The sequence below is a fragment of the Pseudophryne corroboree genome, chromosome 1 (assembly GCF_028390025.1).
Source record: "Pseudophryne corroboree isolate aPseCor3 chromosome 1, aPseCor3.hap2, whole genome shotgun sequence".
Taxonomy (NCBI): domain Eukaryota; kingdom Metazoa; phylum Chordata; class Amphibia; order Anura; family Myobatrachidae; genus Pseudophryne; species Pseudophryne corroboree.
The window spans coordinates 252,932,950-252,950,558 of record NC_086444.1 but is presented as its reverse complement, the minus strand read 5'-3'; the positions used below and the strand labels follow the sequence as shown (position 1 = coordinate 252,950,558).

The window sequence follows — 17,609 nt, the reverse complement described above, 5'->3', positions numbered from 1 at the left end:
CGACACACCACACACACAGGGGATGCTCTATTTGAAGACAGTTCCCCCACAAGGCCCTTTGGAGAGACAGAGAGAGAGTATGCCAGCACACACCCCAGCGTTATATGACCCAGGAATCACACAGTAACGTAGTGTTAACCCAGTAGCTGCTGTATATATTGTTTTTACGCCAAATTTATGTGCCCCCCCTCTCTTTTCACACCCTTCTATCGTGCTTCTGCAGGGGAGAGCCTGGGGAGCTTCCTCTCAGCTGAGCTGTGGAGAGAAAATGGCGCTGGTGAGTGCTGAGGAAGAAACCCCGCCCCCTCAGCGGCGGGCTTCTGTCCCACGATTTTGTGTAAAAATAATGGCGGGGGCTCATGCATATTACAGTGCCCAGCTGTATATATGCCCTATTTTGCCAGGAGGTACTCAATTGCTGCCCAGGGCGCCCCCCCCCTGCGCCCTGCACCCTACAGTGACCGGAGTGTGTGGGTTAGTGTGGGAGCAATGGCGCACAGCTGCAGTGCTGTGCGCTACCTCATATGAAGACAGGAGTCTTCTGCCGCCAATTTTGCCGTCTTCTTGCTTCACCCGCCGGCTTCTGTCTTCTGGCTCTGCGAGGGGGACGGCGGCGCGGCTCCGTGAACGGACGACCAAGGTTAAGTTCCTGTGTTCGATCCCTCTGGAGCTAATGGTGTCCAGTAGCCTAAGAAGTGCAACCTAGCCGCAGTTAGTAGGTTTGCTTCTCTCCCCTCAGTCCCACGTAGCAGAGAGTCTGTTGCCAGCAGAAGCTCTCTGAAAATAAAAAAACCTAACAAAATACTTTCTTATTAGCAAGCTCAGGAGTGCTCACTAAAATGCACCCAGCTCCATCCGGGCACATATTCTAACTGAGGTCTGGAGGAGGGGCATAAAGGGAGGAGCCAGTGCACACCAGTAGTCCTAATTCTTTCTTAGAGTGCCCAGTCTCCTGCGGAGCCCATCTATTCCCCATGGTCCTTACGGAGTCCCCAGCATCCACTAGGACGTTAGAGAAATTATTATTATTAATAGGCCCAGTGAAGTCTATGGGGAAGTGCTGAGAGATTGGCTGAGAAAAAGCCACTCACAGCCGATCAGTAGCCTGTTACCATGGTAACGGCCGCTGACTGGCTGGCAGCTATACAAGTTATGAAAACTACAAGGGTTCAGTCACTTGCAGAGAAGAACACATATAGCTCTTCTATGTCCGGCATGGATCGCTAGATAAAAAAAAATAAGATTTTACTTACCGGTAAATCTATTTCTCGTAGTCCGTAGTGGATGCTGGGGACTCCGTAAGGACCATGGGGAATAGACGGGCTCCGCAGGAGACAGGGCACTTTAAGAAAGAATTAGGATACTGGTGTGCACTGGCTCCTCCCTCTATGTCCCTCCTCCAGACCTCAGTTAAGGAAACTGTGCCCGGAAGAGCTGACAGTACAAGGAAAGGATTTTGGAATCCAGGGTAAGACTCATACCAGCCACACCAATCACACCGTATAACTTGTGATAAACATACCCAGTTAACAGTATGAACAACAACAGAGCATCAGAGAAACCCTGATGCAACCATAACATAACCCTTATTTAAGCAATAACCATATACAAGTATTGCAGAAGAAGTCCGCACTTGGGACAGGCGCCCAGCATCCACTACGGACTACGAGAAATAGATTTACCGGTAAGTAAAATCTTATTTTCTCTAACGTCCTAGTGGATGCTGGGGACTCCGTAAGGACCATGGGGATTAAACCAAAGCTCCCAAACGGGCGGGAGAGTGCGGATGACTCTGCAGCACCGAATGAGCAAACACAAGGTCCTCCTCAGCCAAGGTATCAAACTTGTAGAACTTTGCAAAAGTGTTTGAACCTGACCAAGTAGCCGCTCGGCAAAGCTGTAATGCCGAGACCCCTCGGGCAGCCGCCCAAGAAGAGCCCACCTTCCTTGTGGAGTGGGCTTTCACTGATTTTGGAAGCGGCAATCCAGCCGCAGAATGAGCCTGCTGAATCGTGTTACAGATCCAGCGAGCAATAGTTTGCTTTGAAGCAGGAGCACCCAGCTTGTTGGATGCATACAGGATAAACAGCGACTCAGTTTTCCTGACTCTAGCCGTTCTGGCTACATAAATCTTCAAAGCCCTGACTACATCTAGTAACTCGGAATCCTCCAAGTCACGAGTAGCCACAGGCACCACAATAGGTTGGTTCATATGAAAAGATGACATCACTTTTGGCAGAAATTGCGGACGTGTCCGCAATTCTGCCCTGTCCATATGGAAAACCAGATAGGGGCTTTTATGTGACAAAGCCGCCAATTCTGACACACGCCTAGCCGAAGCCAAGGCTAATAGCATGACCACCTTCCACGTGAGTTATTTTAACTCCACGGATTTAAGTGGCTCAAACCAGTGTGACTTCAGGAAACTCAACACCACGTTAAGATCCCAAGGTGCCACTGGAGGCACAAACGGGGGCTGAATATGCAGCACTCCCTTTACAAACGTCTGAACTTCAGGAAGAGAAGCCAGTTCTTTTTTAAAGAAAATGGATAGGGCCGAAATCTGGACCTTAATGGACCCCAATTTTAGGCACAAAGTCACTCCCGACTGTAGGAAGTGAAGGGAACGGCCCAGCTGGAATTCCTCTGTAGGGGCATTCCTGGCCTCACACCAAGCAACATATTTTCGCCATATACGGTGATAATGTTTAGCCATCACGTCTTTCCTAGCCTTTATCAGCGTAGGAATAACCTCATCCGGAATGCCTTTCTCTGCTAGGATCCAGCGTTCAACCACCATGCCATCAAACGCAGCCGCGGTAAGTCTTGGAACAGACAGGGCCCCTGTTGCAACAGATCCTGTCTTAGAGGCAGAGGCCATGGGTCCTCTGTGAGCATTTCTTGCAGCTCTGGATACCAAGTCCTTCTTGGCCAATCCGGAACAATGAGTAATGTTCTCACTCCTCTTTTTCTTATGATTCTCAGCACCTTGGATATGAGAGGAAGAGGAGGAAACACATAAACCGACTGGAACACCCACGGTGTCACTAGTGCGTCTACAGCTATCGCCTGAGGGTCTCTTGACCTGGCGCAATACCTCTGTAGCTTTTTGTTGAGGCGGGATGCCATCATGTCCACCTGTGGCAGTTCCCATCGCCTTGCAATCTGCGTGAAGACTTCCTGATGAAGTCCCCACTCTCCCGGGTGGAGGTCGTGCCTGCTGAGGAAGTCTGCTTCCCAGTTGTCCACTCCCGGAATGAACATTGCTGACAGTGCTCGTACGTGATTCTCCGCCCATCGAAGAATTCTGGTGGTTTCCGCCATCGCCACCCTGCTCCTTGTGCCGCCTTGGCGGTTTACATGAGCCACTGCGGTGATGTTGTCTGATTGAATCAGCACCGATTGGTTGCGAAGCAGGGTCTCCGCTGACTTAGGGCGTTGTATATGGCCCTTAGCTCAAGGATATTGATGTGAAGGCAAGTCTCCTGACCTGACCACAGACCCTGGAAATTTCTTCCCTGTGTGACTGCCCCCCACCCTCGGAGGCTTGCATCCGTGGTCACCAGGACCCAGTCCTGAATGCCGAATCTGCGGCCCTCGAGCAGGTGAGCACTCTGCAGCCACCACAGAAGAGACACCCTGGCCCTGGGGGATAGGGTGATCAGCCTCTGCATCTGTAGATGCGATCCGGACCACTTGTCCAACAGATCCCATTGAAAGGTCCTCGCATGGAACCTGCCGAAGGGAATGGCCTCGTATGACGCCACCATCTTTCCCAGGACTCGCGTGCAGTGATGCACCGACACCTGTTTTGGTTTTAAGAGGTCTCTGACCAGTGTCATGAGTTCCTGAGCCTTCTCCGTCGGGAGAAAAACCTTCTTCTGGTCTGTGTCCAGAATCATGCCCAGGAAGGGCAGACGCGTCGTAGGAATCAGCTGCGACTTTGGAATATTCAGAATCCAGCCGTGCTGTTGTAACACTTCCCGAGAGCGTGCTACGCTGATCAGCAACTGCTCTCTGGACCTCGCCTTTATGAGGAGATCGTCCTAGTATGGGATAATTGTGGCTCCTTGCTTTCGCAGGAGCACCATCATTTCTGCCATTACCTTGGTAAATATTCTCGGTGCCGTGGACAGACCAAATGGCAACGTCTGGAATTGGTAATGACAATCCTGTACCACAAATCTGAGGTACTCCTGATGAGGTGGATAAATGGGGACATGAAGGTAAGCATCCTTTATGTCCAGAGACACCATAAAATCCCCCTCCTCCAGGCTTGCGATGACAGCTCTGACCGATTCCATCTTGAACTTGAACCTTTTCAGGTATATGTTCAGGGATTTTAAATTCAATATGGGTCTGACCGAACCGTCCGGTTTCGGTACCACAACATTGTCGAATAGTAACCCCTTCCCTATTGAAGGAGGGGAACCTTTACCACCACCTGCTGGAGATACAATTTGTGAATTGCAGCTAACACTATTTCCCTCTCTATGGGGGAAGCTGGCAGGGCCGATTTGAGGTAACTGTGAGGGGGCATTACTTCGAATTCCAGCTTGTATCCCTGAGACACAATCTCTATAGCCCAGGGATCCACCTGTGAGTGAACCCACTTGTGGCTGAAATTTCGGAGACACGCCCCCACCGGGCCTGGCTCCGCCTGTGGAGCCCCAGCGTCATGCGGTGGATTTAGAGGAAGCCGGGGAGGACTTCTGTTCCTGGGAACTAGCTGTATTTTACAGCTTTTTTCCTCTACCCCTGCCTCTGGCAAGAGAGGACGCACCTCGGACTTTCTTGCCTTTTTGTGATCGAAAGGACTGTATTTGGTAATACGGTGCTTTCTTAGGTTGTGAGGGAATATATGGCAAAAAATTTGACTTTCCAGCCGTAGCTGTGGAGACCAGGTCCGAGAGACCGTCCCCAAACAATTCCTCACCCTTGTAAGGTAAAACCGCCATGTGCCTTTTTGAGTCGGCATCGCCTGTCCATTGCCGAGTCCACAGGACCCTTCTGGCAGAAATCGACATTGCATTTATTCTAGAGCTCAGCAGGCTAATGTCTCTTTGGGCATCTTTCATATATAGGACAGCGTCTTTTATATGCCCCAGGGTCAGTACTATAGTATCCTTGTCCAAGGTATCAAGTTCCTCAGATAAGGTATCTGTCCATGCTGCTACAGCACTACACATCCAGGCCGACGCAATTGCCGGCCTTAGTAGGGTACCTGAATGTGTATAAATGGACTTCAGGATACCCTCCTGCTTTCTATCCGCAGCATCTTTTAGGGTGGCCGTATCCTGTGACGGCAGGGCTATCCTCTTGGATAAGCATGTTAAAGCTTTGTCTACCCTAGGGGAGGATTCCCAGCGTAACCTGTCCGTTGGCGGGAAAGGATACGCCATAAGCATCCATTTGGAAATCTGCAGTTTTCTATCTAGAGATTCCTAAGCCTTTTCACATAACTCATTTAACCCATGTGAAGGGGGAAAGGTCACCTCTTGCCTCCCCCCCCCCCCCCCCTACCCCCATACATATAAACCCTCTTGTCAGGGACTGGGGTTTCCTCTGTGATGTGTAACACATCTTTCATTGCTATAATCATGTAACGGATGGCTTTAGCCATTTTAGGCTGCAACTTTGCATCATCGCCATCGACACTGGAGTCAGAATCTGTGTCGATATCTGTGTCAACAATTTGGGATAGTGGGCGCTTCTGAGACCCTGACGGCCCCTGCGCTGTAGGATCAGGCATGGGTTGAGACCCTGACTGTCCCAAGGCGTCAGCTTTATCCAACCTTTTATGCAAGGAATTAATATTATCATTTAAAACCTTCCACATATCCATCCAATCGGGTGTCGGCGGCGACCCCACATTCATTTGTACCCGCTCTGTTTCCACATAGCCTTCCTCCTCAAACATGCCGACACAAGCGTACCGACACACCACACACACAGGGGATGCTCTATTTGAAGACAGTTCCCCCACAAGGCCTTTTGGAGAGACAGAGAGAGAGTATGCCAGCACACACCCCAGCGCTATATGACCCAGGAATCACACAGTAACTTAGTGTTAACCCAGTAGCTGCTGTATATACTGCTTTTTGCGCCAAATTTATGTGCCCCCCCTCTCTTTTTACCCTCTTTCTGCCGTGATTCTGCAGGGGAGAGCCTGGGGAGCTTCCTCTCAGCGGAGCTGTGGAGAGAAAATGGCGCTGGTGAGTGCTGAGGAAGAAGCCCCGCCCTCTCAGCGGCGGGCTTCTGTCCCGCGTTTTGTGTGTAAAATAATGGCGGGGGTTCATGCATATATACAGTGCCCAACTGTATATATGCTGCTTTTTGCCAAGAGGTTCCCAATTGCTGCCCAGGGCGCCCCCCCCCCTGCACCCTACAGTGACCGGAGTGTGTGGGTTTAGTGTGGGAGAAATGGCGCACAGCTGCAGTGCTGTGCGCTACCTCATATGAAGACTGGAGTCTTCTGCCGCCGATTTCGAAGTCTTCTTGCTTCTCACGCCGGCTTCTGTCTTCTGGCTCTGCGAGGGGGACGGCGGCGCGGCTCCGGGATCGGACGACCCCTCTGGAGCTAATGGTGTCCAGTAGCCTAAAAAGCAGGACCTATCTTCTAGTGAGTAGGGCTGCTTCTCTCCCCTCAGTCCCACGTAGCAGAGAGTCTGTTGCCAGCAGATCTCTCTGAAAATAAAAAAATCCTAACAAAATACTTTCTTTTTAGCAAGCTCAGGAGAGCTCACTAAGGTGCACCCAGCTCGTCCGGGCACAGATTCAAACTAAGGTCTGGAGGAGGGACATAGAGGGAGGAGCCAGTGCACACCAGTATCCTAATTCTTTCTTAAAGTGCCCTGTCTCCTGCGGAGCCCGTCTATTCCCCATGGTCCTTACGGAGTCCCCAGCATCCACTAGGACGTTAGACCAAAAAAAAAAGTGTGTGGGCCAATAATTACTTGACATTAATTTTTCTTAAAATGTATTTACTTTTTAAAACTCATGTCAGCATAAAGTACTATTACAGCATGTGTATCCATCTAAACTGCAAATTACACTGTGTGTGCTGTACAATATATATCATTTCAAAGTAATATTTGCAAATTATATGAAATGACTATTTCAGCTTCTTACTGTTCCCCAGAACAGTAGGGAAAATTGAAGAAAACTGTGTGCAGTGGCCAAATGACCATAAATTACAGTCTTTACATAGCATACATAGAGCGTCTACGTGGCCATCTTTCATCACGTCTTGGAGAGCTTGTGCAAACATGCAACAATGCAAAGTGTATTTAAGGTTATGTCGTTAGTTGTACTCAGGAATGTAAAATCACTGCCATGTAAGAAGGAATTCACAAAATGAATCACAAAACGGATACCTCAGATACGTGTATAATTTGCAAGTCAGAACAGCTGTGGAAAAATCTTCATTAAAAATTAACTGCGGTGCCTATTTAAGAGGTTATTAAAATCAACATATGATTTTTGCTGCATTTGGGATGTGGAGAAGAGGAATGAGAACATACAGAATAATCTCAAAATTGAGAATGGAGGATAATATTAAAGGAAGGCAACAAGGAGGATGATAATATAGGGATAGGGATGTGAATGAGAAGAGGAATTATAATGTTCTATAACAAAGAAAAAAATTTATATAGACTTGGGGTTAAGGCAGAAATAATTTACGAATAGGGATGAGGTTTGGAAAGAGAACAATGATAATGTATTATCACATCCTTATTTGTGGAATTGTCGTAAGACGATATATGACAATATATAAAGAGAGCATGGAAATATACGCTGGATACCAGACGAAGCATGTTAATAGAGTAACAGGTTGGCAGAGGTAAATGATTTACGTAATTTATGAGAAAAAGGATGTTTATACAGTATAAAAACAGGAAAAAGGGAATGACAAAGAAGAATAACTTTTTATTTTAGGCAATTCATACCCAAGCCATAAATAACCATATACTAATATAACTGTACCTCAATTAGGAACCTTGTGGATTACAGTTGTTTATATAAATGCATATACATTTATTTGCTCCTAGTAAAAGTCACAATAACATGCATCAGCATCATAGTAAACCCTTTCAGGGCTATTTTCTTGGATGACAAATAACCATTTTAGAATGTGAAGAATTAAAAAAAAAAAAGAAAAGGGAAACAAAACAGCGTGTAAGAAATAATTACCTTGTTAAACACTTTATCAAAGTTTATTTCTTTTCGCAAAGCAGTTTTTGTCACATCATCTGGTTTCAGTGCCTGTTGGTGGAAAATAAATGAGTTTAACACATTTTAAGTTCAATTTACGTAAACTTGTAAGATGAACATATAGCACACATCTGACAATTTGTAAGAGTACTTTTCGAAAAGTTATACTACAGTAAGAGAGATCAAGAAGTAATCTCATCTCTGGCCAATCCCTACTCTCCTGAAACGTCTGGGAGTCTACAGATATTTTGGAGAGTATCACGGACTCTGGGAGAGTATGTAACTTTCCCACAACCACCCGTCCCACTTTCTAATCAAATAGATGGGACAGGGGAGTGTGAAAGGGAGGAGCTGAAGTACTACATTTGCTGGCTTGAAAACCACCCATGACGACAGGTAGATAAATGTTCCAAAGATTGTTGTGAAAAAGAGGTATTCCAATCCCACCTCACTTTTAGCTTTCAGGAAAGCTTTTGCAATTTACAGCACATCTATTTTTTTTTTAATTTATAAAAGTAAAAAGATTGGAAAACGTTTTGTAAAGACAGTATTCAGTAAAATAGTCTCCACTTTAAATCCTGTAGAAAACTGCTGTGAAAATAATGTATGAAGCGCCACAAGCTGAAAGTCAGCACTATAATTTGTACTTCTATTTTTTGCTTTACTTTAGATGTTAGGCAGAATAACTGAACTTGTAGTATTTTAAAAGCTGCTAAAAACCCTCCGCTGACTGCAGCATCGGCTTTACAATAAAGGTGACAAAGAGTATTCTTTGTTGGCCGCAAAATTGTGTGCCCGCAATAGAATATATCCTATTAAAGACTGTGGTAGTCTGCTTTGGCAATGTGTTTTCAGAATTTAAATTCAGAACTGTATGATCTCCCTTTCCGCTAAGACAGCTCCTCCAACCTTGAGGCAAAAATAGATTGCTTTCTAGACTCACTGCCTGGTATTTTTTCTTATCCCAACTCAACAGGATTATCTCCTCTGAAGAGATTTTGTAAACCATTAAAAATCCTTCCACCCCAGGTCCTGTTGCTTTCCAGGCTAGCTACTGCATTATAAGAAAATCACAAAACCCGCCAATTTCTGTCCTAGCTGAGCTTTTCAATGCCATCCTTAAAAGGTACCAATTTTAATAGGAGTAATTCTAAAACCGGTTAATGGCCCGAAGGAATGTGGTTATTAAAACTCCCAATCCCTGTAGATTTGGTTCAATACTCGTGGTTGTCAATGTTCTCTCTCTGGTGATGGTGCTAGATGCAGAAAAGGAGTTTAAATTATTGGCCCTTCATGAAGAGAACTTTACTTCACTATGGTTTTTATGCCTTCGTCACGGTGGTTGAATCTATATTACAATCCAGCAGCCTTGGTACTAGCCAGTGGTTTCTCTTCACCTCCATTCTCCAACGGTAATGACATACAGTATGAAAGGGATTACCCTTATCCCTGTAAAAAAAGGTAAGGACACATATGTATAGCAAAACACCACACTAAATGGTGTAGCGTAGAGTTTTTGTTCTTTCAATTAGCATCTTCTTCACACCGCAGAAACAGCAAAGCATCTCTCAATCTACCGGAAAATCTAGGCTGCGACCTAAACCGCATAGGGAATAGTTTTAAACATGTACTAGGTCACAGATAACGCACAAAAGAACCTGTCGTGAAAGAAAAGCCGTGGCAGCTGCATTGCAGCAAAAAGGCCAGCACGGTAGATCTGGTAAAGATTCCATTCCGGGATTTAATTATAAGTGCAAAATATTATTCACAGCTATATCCACAAGTAGTTTGGGAGTGTGCACCCACAACTATGTTTCTGAATTGACACATTAATAAGTTTGTGACTCCTGTTTAAAGTTTCCCAATTTCTCTGTAATTAATTTATAGATTTTTATATATATATGTGTATTTAATCTTATTACCACTGTGACTTTTTTTTATATATCAAATAAGATTTATTTTCTAGAGAATTATAAAAAATAAATAAGTTATATACTTTTTATATACATATGGTGTCTTGAAGTATTTTTTTAACCTTGCCCAGTTGAGAGTCAATATATAAGCGCAGTACAATAATTTTGGGGTATGCTTCTTTTGCAAACCACACTGGTTTCCTTTTTCTTGTGCTTTTCCTAATCTTTTTTATACAAAGTTCTGTTGCTTTTAGTATTGCACTTCATTAATTTTCCACCTCTCTTGCAAGTTCCTCCACTCTGCCGAAGAATCACTTACACATTTTCCTATCTCTACAAAGTTAGCCTTCAAAAAAACACCTTTATTGTTGTGTTGGAATAGTCGGTCAAATCTCAAGTATTATTGAAAGTGAGCTGATAGTTCGTCACCCCGACTGAACTATCAAGGAGCATCCCTGTCCAATGACCTATGGTCTGTGAATTGGAACTTTGCTCATCCTCTGGGAATGGGAGGACCATGGAATCTTCTTATATATCAAGATGATTATTCTAAATGATACCATGGTTCCCTTAGACTTGATCTTACAATATATGGTATATGGCAGGCATGTCCAAACTGCTGCCCTCCATCCGTTGAGAAACTACACATCCCAGCATACCCTGACTCAGCTTTAGCATTCGCTGACAGCAAAATGGTGTCAGGGCATGCTGTGAAATGTAGTTTCACAACAGCTGTAAGGCCACAGTTTGGACATCCCTGGTATATGGTCTAGAATTCTTGGATTGCTAAGTATTTACCCATCCCTTTTTGCCTTCTGTTCCATCATCCCTTTTCACAAAAAGCTTCAATTAAAAAAAATATATTTTAAAATACTTCTAGTATAATTTGAGACAAGTTTACCCAGTGTTGAAAAGTGGTATATAAGTAAACCTGGCCACAATTTTAGCAAGAAAGAGGACCTTCCATAAAATCAGTACCTAAGCAACAGCCTCAGTGGGCGAGCACTGGAACAAGATTATCCTGGTCAAGCCAAAGAAAATGTATCCCATGATAAGCAATAGGTATAATTCACATTACAAGATGCCCAGCTATACACCGCTTCCTCAAAATGTAGGCAAGATTCTAGCTATTTATCAGATTGTACTTCTCTTTCATTTAGAATTTTAAATAAGTAAATTTGCTTTACACATTCATGAGGCCCACAAAATATCTGTCAAGGAAATGATTGTCAACAACTCCACAGTCTGCATTCTTTATGAATGCTTTACACACTAAAAATAGGATTTTAATTACCTACCGGTAAATCCTTTTCTCGTAGTCCGTAGAGGATACTGGGGTCCATTTAGTACCATAGGGTATAGACGGATCCACTAGGAGCCATGGGCACTTTAAGAATTTGATAGTGTGGGCTGGCTCCTCCCTCTATGCCCCTCCTACCAGACTTAGTCTAGGAAACTGTGCCCGAGGAGACGGACATACTTCGAGAGAAGGATAGATAAGGAGAGTGGTGAGATTCCGAACCAGCACACACAACAAGAGGAAAGCCAAGCTAACCAAACTTGAAACAGGAACAGCAATGGCTGAACCAACATTACTTAACCGAGTAACAGTACAGGAACTACGAAGCACTGGGCGGGCGCCCAGTATCCTCTACGGACTACGAGAAAAGGATTTACCAGTAGGTAATTAAAATCCTATTTTCTCTTACGTCCTAGAGGATACTGGGGTCCAGTTAGTACCATGGGGATGTACCAAAGCTCCCAAACCGGGTGGGAAAGTGCTGAGGAACCTACAAAACTGATTGACCAAACTGAAGGCCCTCAGAGGCCAAAGTATCAAACTTGTAGAACTTAGCAAACATGTTCGAACCTGACCAAGTAGCTGCTCGGCAGAGCTGTAAAGCCGAGACATCCCGGGCAGCCTTCCAGGAAGAACCCACCGGCCTAGTAGAGTGGGCCTGTACAGGTTTTGGACATGGCAAACTTGCTGTGGAATAACCATGCTGGATAGTACGTCTGATCCAGCGTGCAATAGTCTGCTTTGAAGCAGGACACCCAATCTTATTGGGATCATAAAGAACAAACAGCGAGTCCGTCTTTCTGTGACAAGCTGTTCTTTTCACATACACCTTCAAAGCCCTCGCAACATCCAAAGACTTTGAAGCAGCAGAGGTGTCGGTGACAACCGGGACCACAATAGGTTGGTTGATGTGAAACACAGACACCACCTTAGGAAGAAATTGCTGACGAGTTCTGAGTTCAGCTCTGTCCTCATGGAAAATGAAATAAGGACTTTTGTGAAATAAAGCCCCCAGTTCCGACACATGTCTTGCTGAAGCCAAGGCCAACAGTGTGACAGTCTTCCACATAAGATATTTTACGTCCACCTCCTGTAACGGCTCAAACCAGTCCGATTGGAGGAAATGCAGCACCACATCGAGATCCCAAGGTTCCGTGGGAGGCACAAATGGAGGTTGGATGTGTAGAACACCTTTCAAGAACGTCTGGACCTCAGAGAGAGAAGCCAATTGTTTCTGAAAGAAAATGGACAAGGCCGAAATCTGGACTTTTATGGAGCCCAGACGTAGGCCCACATCTACTCCTGCTTGTAGAAAAAGCAGGAAACGTCCTAGATGGAATTCCACCGCAGAAAATTTACTGCTCTCACACCAAGAGACGTATTTCTTCCAAATACGATGGTAATGTTTAGACGTTACTCCCTTCCTGGCTTGGATCATAGTCGGGAAAACCTTGTTAGGGATCCCTCTCCTGGCTAGAATCAGTTGTTCAACTTCCATGCCGTCAAAGGTAGCCACGGTAAGTCCTGATAGACAAATGGGCCCTGTTGCAGAAGATCCTCGCGAAGAGGTAGAGGCCACGGATCTTCGAGGTGCATCTCCAGAAGGTCCGCGTACCAGACCTTTCTTGGCCAGTCCGGAGCAATTTGAATTGCTTGAACCTTTTCCCTTTTTAGAATTCTTGGGATCAGAGGAAGTGGAGGAAACACGTACACCATCTGACCCATGGAGTCGTCAGGGTGTCTACTGCCACCGCCTGTGGGTCTCTCGACCTAGAATACCGCTTGAGCTTCTTGTTGAGATGAGAGGCCATCATGTCGATCTGTGAATATCCCCATCGACTTGTAAAGCACCTGAACACTTCCGGGTGAAGTCCCCACTCCCCTGGGTGCAGGTCGTATCTGCTGAGGAAGTCTGCTTCCCAGTTGTCTACTCCCAGAATGAAGACCGCTGACAACGCCACAGCATTTCTCTCTGCCCAGAGTAGAATTCTTGACACCTCTGACACTGCTGCTCTGCTTTTCGTTCCGCCCTGTCGGTTTATGTACGTCACATTGTTCGACTGGACATGAATAGCCCGATCTTGAAGAAGATGTGAGGCCTGCAGAAGGGCGTTGTATATGGCCCTGAGTTCCAGAAATGTTGACTGGAAGAATGACTTCCTGACTTGACCATCTTCCTTGAAACTGCACCCCCTGAGTGACTGCTCCCCAACCTCTGAGGCTTGCATCTGCGGTTAGCAGAATACAGTTCTGAATTCCGAACCGCCGACCCTCGATGAGGTAAGAAGTCTGTAGCCACCACAGAAGGGAGATCCTTGCTTTTGGCGACAGACGGATCCTCTGGTGCATGTGAAGATGCGATGCGAACCATTTGTCCAACAAAGCGATCTGGAAGGGTCTTGCGTGAAACCTTCCATATTGAAGAGCCCCGTAAGAGGCCACCATTTTCCCCAGAAGGCGAATGCATAGATGCACCGATATCCGGGTTGGCTTCAGGACATCCCGAACCATCGACTGGATTACTAATGCCTTTTCCAATGGAAGGAGCACCTTCTGCGACTCCGTATCCAGTATCATTCCCAGGAATGGGAGCCTCTGTGTTGGCTCTAGGTGAGATTTCAGGAGATTCAGAATCCACCCATGATCCTGGAGAAGTTTGGTTGAGAGAGCAATGCTGTTCAGCAAGCTTTCCCTGGACGGTGCTTTTATCAGAAGATCGTCCAGGTACGGAATTATGTTCAATCCCTGTTTGCGAAGTAGAAACATCATCTCTGCCATCACCTTGGTGAACACCCTAGGTGCCGTGGAGAGGCCAAATGACAGGGCCTGGAACTGGTAGTGATAGCCCTGCAGTGCAAACCATAGATAAGCCTGTTGAGGCGACCAGATCGGAATGAAGGTATGCATCCTTGATATCCAGACACACTAGGAATTCTCCCTCCTCCAGACCTGAGATCACCGCTCTCAGAGACTCCATCTTGAATTTGAACACTCTCAAGTACGGGTTCAACGACTTGAGGTTCAAAATTGGTCTTACCGATCCGTCTGGTTTCGGTACTACAAACAAGTTGGAATAGTACCCCTTGTTTTGCTGATGAGGTGGAACTGGAACAATGACGTGAGTCTGTACCAGTTTGTGGATTGCATGTTGTAAAGTTATACTTGCCTCTTGTGAAACTGGCAAGCCTGATCTGAAGAATCTGTGAGGTGGGAGCTCTTGAAACTAGAGTCTGTAGCCCCGGGAAACAAGATTTATGACCCAGGGATCATGGCACGAATTTGACCAGATTTGACTGAAGAATTGTAGGCGAGATCCCACCTGACAGCCTTCCAGGCATTGCAGTCCACCGTCATGCTGAAGTCTTTGAGGAAGCAGAGCCTGGGCTCTGTTCCTGAGTACCTGCAGTTGCTGGAGGATGTAGAAGCACCTCTGGATTTGCCCTTGAACTTGGCCGTCCAAAAGGACTGTAACTTAGAAGCTGAATAAGTCTTCTTGGTTGGGGGGCTGCAGAAGGAAGATACGTAGACTTTCCCGCAGTAGCTGTGGAGATCCATTTGTCCAATTCATCTCCGAACAAGGCCTCTGCTGTGAATGGTAGGCCTTCCATGCCTTATCTGGAATCCGCGTTAGCAGTCCACTGGCGTAGCCACAAGCCTCTGCGTGCCAATACTGCCATAGCGGTGGTGCGTGCGTTAAGCACTCCTATTTCCTTCATGGCTTCCACCATAAAGTTCACAGAGTCCTGTATATGCTGCAGGAGCAAGACAACACCACCCCTGGATAAGGAATCTAACCCCTTAATTAGGTTACCTGACCATTTTGCAATGGCTTTAGTGATCCATGCACATGCAATAGTGGGTCTTTGGGCCACCCCAGCAGCTGTGTACAATGATTTGAGTGTAGTCTCAATTTTACGATTAGCCGCTTCTTTCAGGAAGGCTGCACCAAGAACAGGCAATACGATTTTACGTGACAGCCTAGAGACTGATGTGTCCACTATTGGTGGATTTTCCCATTTTTTCCTATCCTACAGAGGAAAAGGAAAAGATGAGAGCAACCTTTTAGGGATCTGAAACTTCTTATCAGGATGAACCCAAGGTTATTCAAACAGGGTATTCAATTCCTTTGAAGCAAGAAAAGTGACTGAGGACTTCTTTTTTACATTAAAAAAAAATAGGATTTTGGTACTTACCAGGTAAATCCTTTTCTTTGAATCCATAGGGGGCACTGGAGTACTCTTGGGATATGGACGGCCTCCATAGGAACAGGGCACTGAATATTTAAATTTAGAACACTCCACCCCTCCATATCCCAGAGTACCCCAGTGTTTTTTATTGAGCCGAACAGGAGCTATAGAGAGGTTGACAATGGAGTATTACATAGAACATAACGGACAACAATGAAGTTGACACATAACGTTACTGACAACTAAACAGTTGACACCATAACCAGCACTTGCTAATTTGAACCAGTCGGTGAGAGTGTGTTATCATAAGATCCCCTGAACTTACCAGAAACCAGGTAAAACTGCTCTAGGTGGGCGTCCAGTGCCCCCTATGGATTCAAAGAAAAGGATTTATCTGGTAAGTACCAAAATCCTATTTTCTTTTTCATCCACTAGGGGTCACTGGAGTACTCTTGGGACGTACCAAAGCTTCCCCCTTGGGCGGGAGAGCTGTTTGGCACCTGTAACACTAGGCGGCCAAAGCTAGATGCTGATGCCGCAAACGTATCAAACTTATAAAAGCGCACAAACGTGTGCACTGATGACCATGTAGCCGCACGGCAAAGCTGCGTCGTTGAAACTCTACGACCAGCTGTCCATGTAGTTCCCACAGAACGTGTGGAATGAGCTGTTACTGATGTAGGCGGCTGTAACCTAGCATGAAGGTAAGCCTGACGTATAGTCAGTTTTATCCATCTGGATAAAGGTCTGCTTAGACGCTGGCCAACCCATCTTGGCAGCATCATAGAGAACAAACAACGTATCCGTCTTACGAACTGTAGACGTTCGGGATACATAAACGCGTAATGCGCGTACCAGATCCAGAGTTCCAGAATGTCCTGTTAACACAGGAACTACTATTGGTTGATTGATGTGAAAAGATGACACTACCTTTGGTAAGAAAGCGGGATTCGTCCGAAGTTCCGCTCTGTCATCATGAAACACCAAATACGGTGGCTTGCATGACAAGGCACCCAAATCTGAAACACGCCTTGCCGAAGCTAAGGCTAGAAAAAAAATTGTTTTCCTAGTGAGAAACTTTATATTAACTTGCTGTAAGGGTTCGAAATATGAAGACTGTAAGAAATCTAAAACCAGATTCAAGTCCCATGGCGCAGTAGGTGGAATAAATGGAGGCAGTACTCTGAGGACACCTTGCATAAAAGTGTGTACCGACGGTAATAGAGCCAATCGTCTTTGAAAATAAAGTGACAACGCAGATACCTGCACCTTTAGTGTAGATAAACGCAGTCCTCCATCTAACCCCGTCTGTAGAAATAACAAAAGACGGGATAACTTGAAAGATGATGTCGGAAACTTCCGAGCTTCACACCAACCTATATAGGCACGCCAAATTCTGTAATTATGAGTGGCCGTAACTGGCTTCCTAGCGCGTAACACTGTTGGTACAACCGGTTCTGGAATGCCCTCTCTTCTTAAGAGTGCGGTCTCAATCGCCACCCCGTCAAACGCAGCCGCGCTAAATCGGGGTAACGGAACGGACCCTGTTGTAACAAGTCCGGACGTAGTGGGAGCGGCCAAGGATCGTCTGCAAATAGTCCGCGGAGATCCGAGAACCGAGCTCTCCGAGGCCAATGAGGCGCCACTAGTATGACTGTGACAGACTCTCTTTTGATCCGTTTTAGCACCAGAGGGAGCAGCGGAAATGGTGGAAACAGATACACTAGGCTGTACGGCCAAGCGATTGTGAGAGCATCCACCGCCACTGTCTTTGGATCTCGCGTTCTGGACACATACTGGGGCGTTTGGTGATTGTGGCGAGATGCCATCAGGTCCACTTGAGGGTAACCCCACCTCTGGACCAACATGTGAAACTTCTGGATTTAATGCCCATTCTCCTGGATGAAAATCCCGACGGCTGAGATAATCCGCCTCCCAGTTGTCCACTCCCGAAATTAACACTGCCGACAATATCACCTGGTGGTATTCTGCCCA

General features: G+C 46.0%; 1 protein-coding gene across 5 annotated transcripts in view; it reads right to left on the bottom strand.

Annotated features, from left to right (window-relative positions):
• SRFBP1 (serum response factor binding protein 1) overlaps positions 1-17,609 on the bottom strand; it is a 376,852-nt gene that overhangs the window by 84,462 nt on the left and 274,781 nt on the right. For all 5 annotated transcript variants that reach the window (XM_063964204.1, XM_063964202.1, XM_063964203.1 and 2 more), the window contains one exon: positions 8,194-8,265. In XM_063964204.1, the coding sequence (XP_063820274.1) occupies positions 8,194-8,265 (72 nt within the window). The remainder of the gene's footprint in view (positions 1-8,193; positions 8,266-17,609) is intronic.